General features: G+C 50.0%; 1 protein-coding gene across 1 annotated transcript in view; it reads left to right on the top strand.

Moving 5' to 3' along the window:
* PTH1R (parathyroid hormone 1 receptor) overlaps positions 1-18,457 on the top strand; it is a 166,835-nt gene that overhangs the window by 78,886 nt on the left and 69,492 nt on the right. Inside the window, exon 2 of the mRNA XM_032782892.2 lies at positions 15,215-15,311. Coding sequence (XP_032638783.1) covers positions 15,215-15,311 — 97 coding nt within the window. The remainder of the gene's footprint in view (positions 1-15,214; positions 15,312-18,457) is intronic.

The following is an 18,457-nucleotide window of genomic DNA, read 5'->3' as shown; positions in this document are numbered from 1 at the left end:
CTGTCACTGCGCACCCCCCAGCATTCCCCTCTGCCTTACCACCAACCACCTCACCCTTCCTTTCCTTTCCAATTCATTCCCCTCCTCCTTCGTCCCCCTCGTTTCTTCTTCTCCCTGACTTATCCCATCCTTTACATACCTAGTCTTTAAACACCATTCTCCCCCTCTTCCTGTTGTAACGACTCACCTCCCAGCCCCTCCACCAGTGGCATAGATGGGAGAAAAATATGCATGTGCGAGGACAGGGAGTCATGGGTTCATATGTGCTGCCCTAGCTCCCCTTCCGCCCCCCATGCAGTGCTGGAAGGGGCAGAGCTGCCTCTCAGCCATGGACAGATCATCCCTGTTATTGGTTTGTATTTCCACAGCCCCGATCCCAGTGCAGGACCCCCGTGGGCACAAACCTGGATCAAAAAGAGCATCCATGGCCCCAAAAGCGTGCCAGGGAAGCGCAGGGAGTAATTGTCAGGGATCATTTCCGTGCTGATGTGCTCAGTGTGGACAATCCGGCTATGCCACAGAGGCCTTCTCTGGCCCCTTGACTTCTCCCATTGACAAGGGTAGAGTCTGGGGCCAGGATTTTTCCCCGTTGCTGTCTTGCCTTTGTCCCCCACTCCTCCCTGGCCCGGAACCGTGCGTGGGCCACTGCTCAGCTCCTAGACCCCCTTGCCCTTCACTCCTGGCAGCGGGGTAGCTGCTTAGCTACTGCAGCTCCAGCAGGGCCAACTGGCACGCTGCCTTTATTTATTTTAAATTCTTTCCAGCATGAACCGGACAGGAAATCAATCTCAGTCCGCGTTCTTTATGATGGCAATAATGCACATGCATTGAAAACACAATCACACAAGGTGGACTAGCTGATCCCACCCCACCCCCCACTGATCGGTTTGTGTTCGCAACAAATGCTACCAGGTTTGTTATTTTGCTTGGGTTTTTCTTGCGGAGACTTGGGTGGAGAAAGAAAGAGAGAGTGGTGGGAGTGGGGGTCGGGGTTACCACCCCACGCAGCAGCTATAATTTCCAACACAGTGTTGACAGCTCCTGTGATTTTACTGCACTTCTTGGGATCGATTTTTTGTGAAGCCCCAGCTTCTGGAGTCAGATGATTAAGCAAGATTTTCAGCTTGCATTTAAAAACAAAAACCACTTTCTAGCCCCACCCATGCAGAAGAAAAGTGACAAAAACTTTAAAGGTTCAAAAGCCGCCAGGCACATGAAAAGGACCCCAGATGTATTATTATTTGCATCTCCTGAAGCATTGGGTACTGGTCCCTCTCTGAAACAGGATGAGCCACTGTCTGATCCAGTCTAGCAATTTGCACTCTGATATGTAAGTCCTATCGAGGGTTGTGCTGTAGAGGATTCTCCATCACTGGGCATTGTTAAATCATGATGGAGTGTTTTTCTAACAGATCTGCTCTAGTCAAGCAGAGGACTTGCACTTGAAGCAGGAATTAACACAGGGAGGTGCTATGGCCTGTGTGATGGAGCTCAGACTGTATTACCACAGTGGTCCCTTCCAGGCTCTGAGTCTGAATCTATGGATAGCACCATGTTTATTTTTTTTTCTACATGTCCAGTGAGTTCAGCTTACAAGCAAAAGGAGGGTTATGTTTTAAAAACCTCCTACCCCACAGCCTCAATCTGGGAGCTTAGAGTCAAGCTGGGTTCTTTCCTTCAGGTGCAGCATCCCTAGTAATAAAGGTTGCCAAGGGTAAATTTGTCCTCGGTGCTCCCCCATTGTTTCCAAACATCAGTGGGCTCGTTTTGGAGCTTAGTATACCATCTGTGACTAACAGCAAGAAAAGGGGCCTGTTCTAGTGACTAGAGCACTGGGCTACGAGTCAGGAGAAGTGGGTTCTAGTTATGACTCTACTGCTGATCTGCTGGGGGACCTCGGACAAGACATTTCACCACCGCTTTCTTTTCTATGTAAGTGTAAGATCTTTGGTGCAGGGAATCAGGGCTTGTCTGCACATACAGCACTGCAGCGGCACCGCTAGTGAAGACGCCTTATGCTGGCGGGAGAGATCTCTCCCATTGGCATAATAAAACCACCTCCACAAGCGGTGGTAGCTATGTCAGCAGGAGGCGTTCTCTTCTCGTCTGCGACAGAGCGCTGTCCACATTGGTGCTTATGTCGGTCTGACTTATGTCACACAGGTGAGTGAGTTATTCACACCCGTATGGTTTATTCACCCCCCTGAGCAACACAAGTGATGCCGACAGAAGCTGTGGTGCAGACATAGCCTCTGTCTCCCACTATGAGTGTGGATCGTGTCTAGGCCGATGGGACCCCGACCTTGGTTGGGACTTCGAAGTGCTCCTTGGTGGGTTTCCTCTGCCTTAGCTCTGCAGGGCTCACACAAGTACAAGCCCCTCTTCGTGACTCATGTTGGCAGCTGTGATTGAGTACCCACTGGAAGCAGACTTGCTGAGTTAGGGGTGGTCAAAAAATATCCAACTCAATTCTGGGGGAAACTTCTGCAGGAAATGTCCATTTTTGCTAAATGTTTTGTTGAAAACATTTTCCCCTGAGCCCAAAATTCGTCACTCCCCCCCACTGCCCACACAGAAAGAATCTAATATTTTTCATGGGGTGGGGAGGCAGGGATTCCTGGCTAGTTCTGCTGCTGAGTGAATCCAAGTTCATTTCTACAATCATTTGTAAAGAGTATAACAAGACTTGGAGTCCCTGCATGTCTTTACTGATTGGATGGGCTGGGGCTGGGGGAAGGTAACTCTCACCTGCAGTCAAAGATGGGATTGGTTGATGGAGTTGGCCCAGCCAATCAGCTGCGACAGAGCTCGGCTTTGAACCAGTCCCCAAGATGTCATCCACTGCCTTTAACACAAAGCCACCCTCCTTCAGTCCCCCTGCCCCGGTGGGGTACATAAGATGCTTTGTATCACTGGAGAATACGGTCAAGTTTAATCCTAAGGGATGCAGAGAATAGGTTGCATGGGACAGCCACATGCCTGCAAAAGTGGACAGGGCACGAGACAACGAACGACAAGTCCAGTGCACAAGAGTGCCAGGGGAGCGCTTCCATCAGCTTCAGTGGGAGACGCAGACATGCAGGGACGGTATAATCAGCCCTGATCCTCATGCCGCGTGCTTCACCCAATTCCCTCTTTACCAAGCAGGGCCCAGATCCTCAGCTGGTGTCAATCCGCCTTGGCCAATTAGCACCCCGGAAGTTATGCTGCTTTATAGCAGCTGGTGCTGCTGGCCCCAGATCTAAAGGCAAACACAGAGGAACTTGGGGACAGTGAACCCCTCCAGCGCTGCTGACCTTAGCCTGTGGTGATGGAGGAGCTTCTGATACCCGGTCGGTGATCTGTGCTGCCGGAGAGCTCTGGGCAGCGTCTGTGCCAACAAGAGACACCTGCCCTGAGCTGAGGTTCCAATTCTCCTTCTCCGTTGAGTCCTCCGCCCAGCTGCTCCGAAGGGCTGAGCTGGAACATCACCGGACCTGGTTTGCTGATGACTCTCCCGCCACACCCTGCCATCGCAGCGGCAGACTATTTCAGGCTCCTCCGCACCAGATAGCTCACGACCTCTGGCTTCGCTGGAGCCAGCCAGGCCTCCGGGCCACAGAAATTGGCCCGGACCTGCATTCAATGCACAAGAAAGCGGCATATGAACCCGGCGAGGGGATAGCACCTGATCTGAAGTCAGTGGAAAAGCTATCATTGGTCTCAGTGAGCTTTTGATCAGGTGCTTAGAACCTGACCCGTGATGACATTTCTGCACCCCGGATGCACCCTTGGGCTCCGCCTCATTGCCTAGCCTGCCATGTTCTCACTCTGCTCGGATCCACCTCTAGGTTTGTTTTTTGCAATTATGAGCACAAATTGTTTAATTTCCCCTTCTGCTCCAGGAAAACAATTCGTCGTGGTCCGGATAGCACGTCCCCCACAGCCCCTTGTATCGGTACAGTAAGCCGTCGCAACGTTTTAACCGTAACCAGGAATCTATTTGCTTTCGGCTCTTTTTCTGACCCGCTGCCAGGGCAGTTTCACAAAAAGGATACTGTTATTTCTGAAAATGAGTCCCATAAACAAGGATGAATATGACCTCTCCGCTGAGACTTTGAGTTTACTTTAGTGGCTGGGAGATCGGCCAATGAAATGGAAATACCAGAAAACATTATCATAATTACCCCGTGGCCTCCTCTGGGGGCAAGGAAAACCTTTTTATTTTATAGGCCCTGGATAGAATCACTACCTAGCCCTCCTCCGCCTAGCCCTCTTCCTGCTGTGCCTTTCTGCATTTTGCTAACACTGAAACGATGCCTCGAGCCTTCCCTGCAAGCAGCTTTTTGGCAAAAGGAGGTGATGTGAAGCCAAGAGATGAAAATCATTGATGGGGGGAAAAGATGCCAGCAGATGTCTTCTTGATTGCAAGGTGTTAGGAGCTATGCCAGCTGCCCAGGCCTATTCCATCCTGCACTACCCTGTGTAGGGTGACCAGATATCCTGAGTTTATATGGACAGTCCTGATTTCTGGATCTTTTTTGTATGTAGGCTTCTATTACTCCCCTCACTGATTTTTCACATTGGAGTCATAGAATCTCAGGGTTGGAAGGGACCTCAGAAGATCACTTAATCCAGCCCCCGGCAGATTTTTACCCCAGTTCCCTAAATGGCCCCCTCAAGGATTGAGCTCACAACCTTGGGTTTAGTAGGCCAATGCTCAAACTACTGAACAATTCCTCTTCACCCTGTCTTGGCTCTGCACTCATCCTGAGTACAGGAGGGTCTGCGCTTGGGCAGGGGGCTGAGGATGTTTTTGCCAGGGCAATGAAGTGTCCCTACATTCGCCTGGTTAACTGTCAGCCCATATTGTCCCCTGAGGTGGCCTTACCTGCAGCCAAGCTCCTGAGGTCCGCAGGGCTACAGCTGGATTCTTGCAAAGCTCTTAGCACCACTCCAGCTCCAGGTTTTGCAAACGTCCACTTGCATCCAAGCCACGAGCCTTTCAGTGCAGTTGCCCTTGGTGTGCATCCCTTCAGTAGTCCAGTGATGCTGCTATTTGCAACCAGGCGGCTTACACCTGCTAGGAGCCGACTCCCAAAAGGCATAGCGCCCTTGCAGATCACCCGCCACCCGGCTGGATCTCTGGATAGCTTCTTGAGGCTACTCAGTGGATGTCCACCACTGGCGAATGTCTCGTGCCACGGAAGCTTTTGGCTGGTGGGAACTGGGTTAAGACTTGCTGGTGCGAATCATGGCTTATCTCGGTTTATCCCGTCGCTCCTCCAGGATTGCACTGGGGCAGCTGTGGCAGTAGAATGATCACTAACTGGCTGTGATTGGTGCAGTTCTGCAGTATAGACAAGGTGAAGGGTTTGGGGTCTTTCCTTTCTTCTTCTTTGCGTATGCTCAATGTGCCTTGGGTGGCAGCTGACCAGGATTCAACCCCAAATTTGGTTCCCTGGTTGGATCATTAGCTTTCCTGGCCCGGGCTGGGTACTGGAGGGGTGTGCAATGTGAATGCTGATCCATAGCCCCCGTCAGGCACATCTGTAGGTGCAAAGTAGCGAGTGTTGAAGAGCAGAATCTAGATCAGGGGTGGGCAAACTTTTTGGCTCAGGGGCCACATCTGGGTATGGAAATTGTGTGGCAGGCCATGAACGCTCCCGAAATTGGGGGTTGGGGTGCAGGGGGGTGAGGGCTGGGACTGAGCCGTTCTGAGAGTGGGAAGGGAATCAGCACTGCGGCAGGGGGATGGGACATGGGAGGGGGTAAGGGTGCAGGATCTGGGAGGCGCTTACCTCAAACAGCTTTCAGAAGCAGCGGCATGACTCCTTCTCTGGCTCCTACACGGAGGTGCAGCCTGTCGCTCTGCGTGCTGCCCTGTCCACAGGTGCCAACCCTGCAGCTCCCACTGGCTGTGGTTCCCTGCCAATGGGAGCTGCAGGGGCGGCACTTGGGGTAGGGGCAACGTGTGGAGCCCCCTGACTGCCCCTATGCATAGGAACCAGAATGGGGAGATGCTACTGCTTCCGGGAGCCTCATGGAGCAGGGCAAGCCCCAGACCTGGCTCTCTGGCAGGAGCTTGAGGGCTGGATTAAAATGCCTGGGGGCCAGGTGGCCACCGGGCTGTAGTTTGCCCATCCTGATCTAGATGCAGGTGCATGAAAAGGAGGGTCGTCTATGATCAGATGATTGTAGCCCCTGCAGCAGGAGGCAGTGTGGCCTAGCAGGTCGTACACTAATTTGTGACTCAGAAAACTTGGGTTCTGTGCCTAGCTCTGACCTGGTGGGTAACCTTGGACCTGCTCTGTGCCTCAATTTCCCTGTTGTAAAAAGAAAATCGTGATGCTGATCTTGGTTGTAAAAGCATGTTGAAATCTGCTGATGAAAAGAACTGGGTACCACTATGTGTATGTGGGTGTCCCAGTGTATCTGACGCCTTCGTGTATTAGGCCTCTCTGTCTGTGCCCGTTCCACAGAGGATGAGAGTTTGTCACAAACTGCACTCAACCTGGAAGGCTTTGTGCTCCAGAGGTGTCCAGTTCGATCCTAGCATGGGCCAATATGGAGCTGTGACAGCAGCAGCGTGTTTGTGATGGAATGTGACTCTGCGTTTGGGTCAGTGCTGCCCACAGGAAAGGCCCTGTGTGTGTGATTGGCTCTTAGTCTGCAGTTAAACTCAAAGCCCTTGTACCTCTTCCAAGAGACAGAAAGAAGATCACGTGACTGCACTGGCTTACGGCTGGTCGAGCTTGTTGCATTTGTGTAATGATTGCACTTCTCTCTAGCTGTAGGTCTTTGCTGGGGCAGAATCATTTCAGAATCCCCCGCCCCCTGTTTTACAGATGGGGAACTGAGGCACAGAGCATGCCAGCAGGCTTTTCTCATGGGGAGCCCAAAGCCCAAGAGTTTTGGGTGCCCAGCTTGACATTCCTTGGGCCTGTTGCTTGGAGGTGCCGAGGCCGAACCCCTGCAGCTCCCATTGACTGCAGGTGCAGGCTGGGATTGCTCAGCCCCTCTGAAAATCAGGCGTCAGGGGTTTCAAATTGGGCAGCCAGAATGGAGGCCGCTTTGCAGGCTTTAGTAAGAATCCTTATAGCCCAAACTGCAGCACTTCTGAAAATAAAGCCGCTTGTCTTTAACAGTAAAGGTCATTAACCCCTGGGACACTTTGCCCAGGGTCATGGGGAGTCTCCGCCACTGCCAATTTTTAAATCAAGATTGGATCGAAAATACCTGCTTCAGTTCAAACAGGAATTAATTTGGGGAAAGCCTAAGACCTCTGCTGTACCAGAAGTCTGACTAGGTGATCAGTATGGTTCCTTCTGGCTTTATCGTCAGTGCACCTTTATAATCCATTAATTTTATGTAGGTGACTCACTTAGGGGCACTCTGATTTGAAAATTTTGGCCTACTGGCTGCTAATCTCTTTAGCGGGGCCATTCTCAAATATTTTTGGACCAGAATTTAGGAATGCTCATCAAAAAAGAAGTCTCACCAAACCCGCTGTGACCACATACATATGTTGCCATAGATTTGATCAGATTGCAATGAGAACAGGTCTGGTTCTTTATTTGGATCTTCTACTGTCATGCTGGAAGCATGTTGTCGAAATGCAAGAGAAGCAGGAAGTGAAAGTGACAAGCAAATAGCAGGAGAAAGTCAGCAATTTAGTTTCACGATCCAAATGGAAGGCATGGGTGGTTTTGGGGTGAGGAACTGGACTGTGGTGTTGCCACTGCTTGTGATTTTACCAGGTGTTTCCCAATAGTTGGTGTTTGCCTTAAAGCCCCGCTTCTGGAGTCAAGTGATTCCCTGAGACTCTCAGCTATCATTCTGGGGAAAAAAAGGAAGTTTCTAGCCTTTGTGATAGTGGAGAAAAGCTGAAAAATGTGACCTTGGGTGCACCCTATGGGATCAGCCCCCAAAGGCATATCAGATTAATGCCCAATTTCTTTTTTGTTTTGTTTTTACTCTCAACTTTTGAAGCAATCTCATGATTTTTGGGAGTCTGATGCATGATTTTCGAAAGCTTGGGGTTGGCAACACTAGGACTGGGATGTAGAAAATCTGCGTTCAGTTCCCAACTCTGCCGCAGGCTTCCTGTGTGACTATGGGCAAGTCACTTAACTGTGCCGTGCCTTAGTTTCCCTTCTGCAAAAGGGGGATAATAGAGTTTCACGTTTATGTCTTGTCTATTTAGACTGGGAAGGGACTGTGCCTTCTTATGATACATGCGGTGCTTAGCATAGCGGGGTGCTGATCTTGACTGGGGCCTCTAAGACGCTCAATACAACAAATAATGCTAATCAGAGAGAAGAAAAGAAATAAATAAGCAACCCTCTTAAGCAGTGAGAAGCAAATTAGATTTGTGTGTCTCCCACCCAGTTTAAACCATCATCTAAAGTGGCACTACGAACAGATGCAGAGAATTTTAAACATTCAGGGTCAGATTCTGCTGTAACGCCACCCGTTTCGCTGGAGTCACTTTGGGTTTACACAGGCGTAACTGACCCAAGACTCTTATGTTTCCCAGGTAATGATACTTTAAATGCAGACTAGCCAGCCACCTGGAAAGAGACGCCTTTACTTTGCATTCATGTCAAGGCTGTTTTGATAGCATCTGCCACTTATGAGGAAGGATTTTCTTGTGGATGTTATCCTCTCTAATCTGGTCTATCTTGCCCTGTTTGTCTGTCTAAGGGTTCTCTATCACATCCATCACTGTAGAATTTAAGAACTACACAGGTACATTTGATCTACATGTTGAGGCCTCTAGTGGTTCACGGAAGCTTTCTGCTTTTCTCCCTTCCTTGCATATGAGATAAACGTCTATTTATTTATTTATGTTTATTCTCCCCACCATCCTCCATCATCCTGAATCTGATGGAAATGCTCTATTGAAAGGGAAGGTTCTGCGTCATACATTATGTATGGCCAGACTGTGGAAAACTCCCAGCTTCAAAATCATGTTTTACTATTTATGTTGCAGTAGCATCTAGATACCACAACTGAGATCAGGACTCCATTGTGCTTGGTGCTGCACAAACATGTAACTAGAGACACTCCCTGCTTGTCTGAATAGACAAAGAGTAAATGGTTTTCTCATCTTGGGAAAATATCTGAGATTTTGAAAGCTTTTCCCATCCCTAATCAGGACAAAATGTCAAAATCTCAAAAATGTTCAGGAGCCACCAAATGGAATTTCTTTTTTGTGCTTCGGATCAGGCAAAATGTTTCATTTGGTCATTTCAAAGCAATTCATTTCTATTTCAACCATTATTTAAAAAAAAAGATGTCTTTCTATCGTTAGCTCAGACTTCTAAACGAAAAGCCATTTCAGACGGGGAAATGGGGATTTTTCATTTAGAAGGTGGCGAAATGAGATGTTTTGACAATGGCAGAATTTCCCCTCCACCACACTTTTTCAAGTCATGACATTCCTCAAAACCGACCCTTTCCCATGCACGGTTTTGGTTTTGATGAATCGCTATTTTTCCTTGGGAAAACATTTCACTGAAAAATTCCTGACCGGCCCTAGATAGAGAGAAAGAGACTCACCCAAGGTCAAACGTACTCAGGCAGCTAGCCCAAGCAGACCCCCTGTGCCGCTGCCTCAACCCTGCTGTTTTTAGGTGCCAACTCTGCTCAAGCTAGTGCTACGTCTGTCCGGACCAGGAATCACCCCTCCCACCTGCTGTGCAGACGAAGCTTTTGGAGCACGGGCTGTGGCTTGCTGTGCATTTACAAGCCCCGTCCTGATCTACTGCCTGCTTGTGCCCCTCCAGGCCCTGCACCTCTCCTGCCGCCTGCAGTTTTCATGGTGCTTGTTCACCCACCTCAGCCCAAGTGGGAAGGCTTCTGTGCTGTGTCCAGCAAGGGACAGCCCTTCTGGGCCATGCACACGACACCTCGGGTGGACGGAGAATAGGCTGGCCTCCGAGGTGCTGCAGGCTGGGTCAGACTTGGCAGCGGGCAAACGCAGGAGGAACCCAGCCTCCCGGGTGCAAAGTTTACAGGCTCAGTTTCCTGAGCCCTCTGGACTTCGGGAGCAGGGGCTGGCAGCCCGGCTGTCAATGTTTGTTCTTGGATTTTGGATGGGATGTTGATTGAGGCAGGTGCCATATGGCCCAGGGCCTGCCTGAGGAAGCTGAAATAGCACAGCATGAATGGGGGCAGGTTGTGGGATTTAAAGGGGCAGGAGTCCTCCATATTTTTAACTCCTTTGGTATTTTAAAGCATGGGAGGGGGAGGGGTTGGAAGGCTGGAATCTCAGCTCAGCTGTTCTCTGGTGCTATATTTATCTGTGTTCCTGTATTTAAGTATTACTCAATGGGATTTTTTTTTAATAGCTTCGTCCCTCCAAGCTGCGGACTTTGGTGTCCTGCCCTAGAAATCACTCCCTTTCTGTGTATGTGTATCTAGCTCTCTTTGGAGTCTCTGCAAGATCTCGAGACAGTTGCACGTGGCGTCTCAGAATGGATCAATGGGGATTCTAATTATGGAGCAAGAATAAATACATCTAGGGACTGGCGAGGAAGCTGCAGGTGGTCGGGATAACAGTCTAATAGACAGTAGGGAAGGCATGGTGGATGCTCTGGTGTTCCTCTGCTGGATGGATGCAGAATTGCTCAACTGTGTCCTTTGCTCCATACTGTTCAAGATGGGATTTTCAAAGCAGCCTAGTCTATCTAAGGCACTTACACAGCCCCTGTTACTGCAGGATCTCAGCATCTCACAAGCTTTAATGTACTTACACTCACAGTTCCCATGTGAGGCAGGGCGTGTTATTCTCCCCATTGTACAGATGGGAAACTGAGGCACAGAGAGGCTAAGTGACTTGCCCAAGGTCTTACAGGTAATCTGCGGCAGGGGAGGGCTTTGACCCAGACCTCCCAAGTCCTAAGCCAATATCCTGCCTACTGGACCAGCCTCTTAAACACAAAGGGGCCCCATCAGCGCCTTTGAAAATCTCCCCTTAGCTGATTTGTCTCTAATTCACTGATCCTCCCACTACCCCATCCCCATCCCTGGATAGGATGCAACGGCAGCTCCTCACTTTCAATGCTGTGCGATGTGCGGGTGAATGCAGATCCTCAGGCCGTTGAATCCTCGCATGCTTCACCAGCATTTTCACCTTCCTCTGCAGCATGGGGCACCGGTCACTTGCCGGAGGATTCTCTGCACCTTGAGATCTTTAAACCAGGGAAAGGAAATGGACAGGCAACAGGCAGTGCTTCTATATCGTGATGCCAACTTTTCCCAACCTAGCGCTAAAAATTTCCCAAATCTGGTGAAAAATTCCCAGATAAAGTTTATTTCAAAATCTCAAAGCAACGTAATATGTGTATTTTAATAATGATATAATATATATTATATCCAAAATATTCTTATTCGTTCTAGATATTTCACATTTATTATAATTTTTATATGTATAGACATGTTTTTCAATTTTAAACGTATGCTACTTATACAGTAAATAGCATATTGAACACATGAGGAGTAGGATTGAAATTATAGAAAACAATGTATTTTACACAAATTTCGCTGTTTTAAAAACAAAAATATTAATAAGCACAGCATGTGCCTTGCAGTGTACTGTACATCGACGTTACTTTGAAAAAATAAAAAGTAAACATATGATTATAAAATAAGATAAAGAAGCAAACAGAAAGAACAAATAACGCTCTTTTATATAACTTTCCTTATTATCTCTGAGTTTCATCCATTTTCTGACTCATGGTCTGAGTCGTCACTAGGAACAACATTACCATCATTAATATTTTTACTAGTTTTTCACTGTCCTTTTTACTGTACATATTTTTACAATGTAAATACAAGTGCTTAATAGTAATTACAAAATTAGAACATTTCTCTGGCTTTGCTTTCAAAGCTGACCGTCTAACTACACTAGAATAGAGTGTTTTGGTTGTCATACAGTTTCTTTCTTTGGTTTTTATGTCAGTTACCATGGAAAAGATTCTTTCACATGCTGCATTTGGATGTGGTCATGTGAAAACCTCTTTAGCCTGTTCAGATATATTTACAAACATGAATTGACCTGAATAATCTTTGATTTGTTACAGCCTTAGCAATTTTGGAATGAGGGAAACATTTTTTAACTACTTCAGTCAGGTGAATACTGACATGGTGTTCAGCAAAGGAACAGGCCATTCTAATCTCTGCATTTTTAACTTGCTCTTCGCATTTTTGTGCTTTTTTAATTTCACAATCTTGTTTATTAAACATTAGATACTGTCGCAACCTTTTGTTTCTGTTTTTTACCATTAGCCTGCTTATCTAACTCACTAGTACCTGCCTGGATTTTTACGTCAAAACATTTGCAATAAGCTAAAAAACGATTGTTTTCTACTTTCTGCAGCCAGTCTTGGTATTTATCTTCTTGAAGCCACAAGTCTTGACAGGCTTTTTTGAAAGTTGATGGCTTCTCTTTTGGTGGAAGTTCACCCCGAGTCTGCAATACTCTGTCGGGGGTGCTCTCCTGTTGTTTTTGTTTCGACGCGGACGGATCTTTGTCTCCTCCTGCCATCCTCTTCTCTTCCCACCAGCCTTACCGGTCTCTTCATTCATTTTTTACGTTAGATAAAAAATGGAACGAGATCTCTGAAATAATAGAATGTGATTATTAGTGTAATGTATATTTCAATTTATATTTAAATCAAACATATTATATATTATTACCTGACACAGTATGCGAAGATATTTAATATTTGTCTGGAGGAAGGTGCTGTTACAAATGTATGAACAGCCGCACGCTCTGGTCCACATTCTCTGTGCAACTGCAAGCACGAAATACAAAATTTTAGAGATTTAATGACAGATCAAGAAACTAATCATGATCAGTAAGTATTGCAATAGATGTAATTACTGGAAGAAACCTTACCTAGAAGATAAATTTGATGACCATCTCCTCATTGCCCGCCAGCCAGCTGTTGCTGAGGTTGGTTTGTTGTGAGTGCATGTGCGCACTTGTCACTTCACTTGTGCTGTCATGATATAGTATGTTGAAGCACCACCAATAGGAGAGCAGCACAGCCCGATTATGAAAATCACGTGACAAATATTCACCAATCGAAGAATGCATTTTGAGGGAAATTTAAAAGAAGTGCAAATATTTTACTTTTTATGAAAACTTCCCAGGATTTTTGAGATTTGGAAAGTCTTTTACTTTTTATGAAATTTTCCCAGGATTATTTAGGTTTTGAATGAAAATTCCCAAGTTCCCAAGTTGAAACATTTTACTCAGAAATGCCCAGATTTGAGGAAATTTCCCAGGATATAGAAGCACTGGCAACAGGAGCGTCGAAACAGGGGGGCGTGGGGGCAACGGGCCATGGCCCCTTCCACTTTTTACCACAGGCCCGGCTCTTTGCCCCTCCTCTTCCCCTCAAGGCCCTGCCCCCAGAAACTGGAGCCCAGCTGGGGTATGAGTGGCCCAGGGAGCCCAGGCAGCTGTGGGGAGCTGCGGACCCTCCACCTGCTGAGGGGTGGGGGCAAAAGCAGTCCCTAGCCCATGTCCCTAACCCCCAGGCCACCCACCCAGGGTAGGGGGAGGGTCTGCAGCGCCCCACAGCTGCCCAGTTGCGATTCTTACCATGGCCCAGATGTGTCTCGTCGGCTCCTCCCCCAGGCCAGGCTGGAAGCTGGAGCTCGGTCAGGGGAAGATCCACACGAGCCCTGTGGGGAGCTGCGGATCCTTTGCCTGCCCTGGGCAGGAGGCCGGGGCGGGGGGGGCGTGGGGATATAGACTGGGAACTGCTCTTGCCCTCTCTCCCCAAGGCAGGTGGAGGGGCCCAGGATCCACAGCTTCAGCTTCTGGCTTGGCCAGCGGTGGGGCTTTGGGAGGAAGAGAAGGGGCAGGGGCAGGGCCATGGAGGGGACAGGGCCTTGTGCCCCCCTCACCCCCCAGTATTGCAAAGACTCCATCGCCCCTGACTGGCAAGCATTTAAGCTCAGTTAGGCAAATTCACCCTGATGTCGTATGAAAAATAAATTTAGCCCAGTACATGTAAATACCACTGCCTACAAGCATTTGTCAAGCTTATCCTGTGGACATTAGCTGAGGTGAAATGAGATGGACAGAATTTTATTGTGTCATTTTAACCTCTGGGGACAGTCCAGCAGGCACAAAGCTGCAGGCTTTGGCACATGGGCTAGATTCCTGTTGGAAGGAGAGGCCCACTGCGGAGCTAAGATGCTTGGTGCTGGAATGGGTCACCTAGGAGGCTGTGGAATCCCTGTCACCTGAGGGTTTTAAGAACAGGTTGGAGACAGGATGGCTCAGGGAAGGTCTAGGTTTCCTTGGTCCTGCCTCAGCGCAGCGAGATAGAGTAGAAGACCTCTCAAGGTCCCCTCCAGCTCTGCGTTTCTGTGGTTCCATGTCTTTCATCTGTGCAGATCCATGGTGGACTCCTCCTTAAGTGAAGCTCAAGAGAGGTTCTTTGCTCCTTCCGCTCAGTCCCTCGCACAGATACTGGCCCACATATTAGCTAACATTGGCCATCTCTGGTCACTACTAGAATTTCCACTAGGGCTGGGGCAGTGTACCACTGCTATTGTTACCGGAGCGAACTAGATCAAAGGTACCTCGGGTCTGTCTACACAGGCTGCAGTGTAGACAAATCACCCTAACTTTCCAAGCTTCCCTGACTAAAGAAGGATGCATAGCGGCTCAGGAGCAGAGCAGAGAAGGGATTGCAGTTTGGCTTCTCCCCTGCTCGCCCCTCGGGGGAAGTAGTGGACTGGCCATGACTTGCCGGCGGGACTGGCTGCCTCTCTGAATGAGACACTGTCGCTCACACCAAAGTTAGGGGTGAAATGCCACAGACTGCGTTATTGCAGGAGGTCAGGCCACATCACCCTGATGGTCCCTTCTGGCCCTGCAGTCTTGTTTCGGGAAGGAAAGTAAATTACTCCACTTCTTTTGGTGGAGCAGCTCGCCCCCCTTGCATGTCCAGCCAGCTGAAGAAGATGGCGGCAAGGACACAGGACTCCGAGCCCTTGCTCACAGCAGGGAGAAGCCTCTGCTCTCTCCACAGCAGCCTGACTCACAATCAGAGCAGTGAGGGGAACGTAGCAAGAGCTCTGAGAGCAGGAGGCTCCGGTGAAGGGCACAGGGCATGCGCAGAGTATCAGTTCCCGGGGCAGCCTGTTCGAGCTCGGTGCTCCATCTCTGGCCGCTGATGTACCGTGTGCCTCTCTCTCTCTGCAGGTGGATGCTGATGATGTCATCACCAAAGAAGAGCAGATTTTCCTGCTGATAAAAGCGAAGTCCAAGTGCGAGCGCCACCTGAAAGTCAAGGTGCAAGGTGAGTGTCCGCGGCGGTGGCTGGGCATGGGATCCGAGAGCAGGCACATCGCACGCAGGCTGTCCCCGGTGAACAGGCCTGGCTTGGGTCAGCGCCTCTTTTCCACTCGTTTTCTTTGTCAGGCTGCTAACCGCTGCCAGATGGCAGGAGGGGGTGGGGAGAAAACACTCTTATGTGAGTGACTACATCTCTGGCCAGCCTGGAGTTCACAGCTAGGAATTATTAGAGCAGTGACTGCATGCTGAGGCAGCGTCCCACCCAGCTAGCGCTGCACACACTTCCTGGCCTCCCATTGAGCTCCAGCCACACATGGAGTATGGAGGAACTAGCCCTCCCCCATATCTCACACATACACACACCTTGCAGTGCTGCAGGCCTATAACCCCTGAGATCACCTGCTGGCAGAAGCCTTCAGCACCTGAGAGCAAGGAGCGATTCAGGGGCAAATGCATCCAGACATCTGGCCTTCTGTGCATCCCTCTGTGGCAAAACCTGCCTCACGGAGACGTACAAATCCAGCACTATCTTTATTTCAGGCCTCCACCTTTTCAACAGCAAAATCCTCAACCCCCATTCTCTGTACCTCCTCGTTCTGTTCCCCCCACTACCCAATTAACACCTCGTTAAACAGCACACCTGCTTTACTCTGGTGCTCCCGCCCCAGGAGAGCACAGCATTTGGTGGAATCTTAACACACGGCATTGCTATTTGAAGATTATTGCAGCAGACTTTCAACCTCCTACCATGAGACCACTGCCCTGTGCATGGACCTCTCATTGACCAACACTTGCAATCTAACCCCCATCAAACTGCTGGTGTGCAGAGCCCGCAGCCTGTCGTGTCTCATTGTTTCCCAGTAATCTCCCACCTGTCTGCAGCCACCTGTTGCCTCTTGTCATAGATTGTCAGCTCTTTGGGGCTGGGACTGTCTTTGTTGACTAGGGCTCCTTGGTGCGATAGTAATAACAATGAATAATGAATACATAAGACAGCCTCTCCCTCCAGAAGTCTAGAAGAAGAGTTTACGATGTACAGGCTTTACAGTCTACAGAAGCCTTTACTGGAAAACATCTGCCAATCTAGAAAAGCGCTCCAGCCATCAAAAGCAGCTGTGACCATCGAGAGCTCCCTTTGCAAGCTCGAGGAAGGTCTGATCAGCTGGATGGGATTTAGGCCCTGTCTATCAGGAACCGTGGAGTGAAAGGCTGGAGCCACCATTCCATTAGCCCGAAGGAAAGGAACTGCTTGGCCGCGGCTGCGGAAGCAGAGCTCTGCGGATGCAGCCTTTGCATTCAGTAGGTTTGTCTGCTCCTTCTCTTCTTTAGTGTAAGGAACTCCTGTCTCTGTGTCCAGTTTGCAGCAATGCTGCCCAGGGTGCATCGAGGGCGCTTGTCAGCTAGATGGAGGCACTCAGTTGTGGACCCGCTACCTCACTAGATGCTCAGCGCACGAGCAGCGCGCAGTTCTTTATGTCAGAGCGATGCACTGGAATCTGATTTGTCAAAGGCCCCCTGAAACGTGCAGCCAAGCAGTGGGTTGGTTAACTGGGGGTGGAGCCCGACCTGCAGCTTCATTTGTACTTAGGACTGTTGTTTTTTCAATCAACTGCCCTTAAGAACATAAGAACAGCCTTACTGGGTCAGACCAAAGGTCCATCTAGCCCAGTATCCTGTCTTCCGACAGTGGCCAATGCCAAGTGCCCTGAAGGGAATGAACAGAACAGGCCATCATCAAGTGATCCAGTCCCTGTCGCCCATTCCCAGCATCTGGCAAACAGTTGTGTGCAAGGCAACAACCCTAGTCAATCCGGAAAGGACATAATCCAGTCTTTGGATAGTCAAAAGTTTCCCATAAGCTTGAGAGGCAGCACAATCCAGTGGAGAGCGAACTGAACTGAGAGAAAGTAGACCTGGGAGACAGGAGACTTTGGCTCTGCTGCTGGCATGGGTGGGGCCGGGTGTGCGCTGTGGGGATGTGCTGAGATGGGGAGGCTGACAGCACAGGGGGTGGTGAGGCTGGGTGTGCGCAGTGGAGCCGTGCTGAGACAGGGACACTGACAGCGCAGGGGGTGGTGAGGCTGGGTGTGTGCAGTGGAGCTGTGCTGAGACAGGGACACTGACAGTGCAGGGGGTGGTGAGGCTGGGTGTGTGCAGTGGGGCTCTGCTGAGACGGGGACACTGACAGCACATGAGGTAGTGGGGCCGGGTGTGCGCAGTGGAGCCATGCTGAGACAGGGACACTGACAGCACACAGGGTGGTGGGGCAGGGTGTGCGCAGTGTGGCTGTGCTGAGACAGGGACACTGACAGCGCAGGGGGTGGTGAGGCCGGGTGTGTGCAGTGGGGCTCTGTTGAGACGGGGACACTGACAGCACATGGGGTGGTGGGGCAGGGTGTGCGCAGTGTGGCTGTGCTGAGACAGGGACACTGACAGCGCAGAGGCTGATGAGGCTGGGTGTGTGCAGTGGGGCTGTGCTGAGACGGGGAGGCTGACAGTGCAGGCGGTGGTGGGGCAGGGTATGCGCAGTGGGGCTGGGCTGAGACAGGGATGCTGACAGCACAGGGGTTGCTGGGGTTGGGTGTGCGCAGTGGGGCTGCGCTGAGACGGGGATGCTGATCGCGCAGGGGCTGGTGGAGCCGGGTGTGCACAGTGGGGCTGGGCTGAGATAGGGATGCTGACAGTGCAGGGGGTGGTGAGGCCAGGTGTGCGCAGTGGGGCCATGCTGAGATGGGGATGCTAACAGCGCAGGGGATGCTGGGGCCGGGTGTGTGCACTGGGGCTCTGCTGAGACGGGGACACTGACAGTGCAGGGGCTGGTGTGGCTGGGTGTGTACAATGGAGCCGTGCTGAGACAGGGATGCTGAACGTGGGGCCCTGCCATTTGTTCTCTATGAATCCCTTAGTGCCAGGCCTCCCGGATCTTCTAATTGACCATCCCCTCATTGGCTATTTTGTCCTCCCGTTTGCCCGTGGAATGACTGTGATGTCTGAGGGGGGCATGTGGGCAGCAGACTCGGGGATAGGTGACCCAGCGGAGCTGCAAACAAGGATGCTATTGAATCTCACTGGCAAAAAATAGTTTTGGGAGGACAATGCTCCTTTGCAGAGGCCTATATATAATCTCCCTTTAAGAGGCAACAAGAAACT

This window comes from Chelonoidis abingdonii, chromosome 2 (genome assembly GCF_003597395.2).
Source record: "Chelonoidis abingdonii isolate Lonesome George chromosome 2, CheloAbing_2.0, whole genome shotgun sequence".
NCBI lineage: Eukaryota > Metazoa > Chordata > Testudines > Testudinidae > Chelonoidis > Chelonoidis abingdonii.
This window is presented reverse-complemented; position numbering and strand designations above follow the sequence as displayed.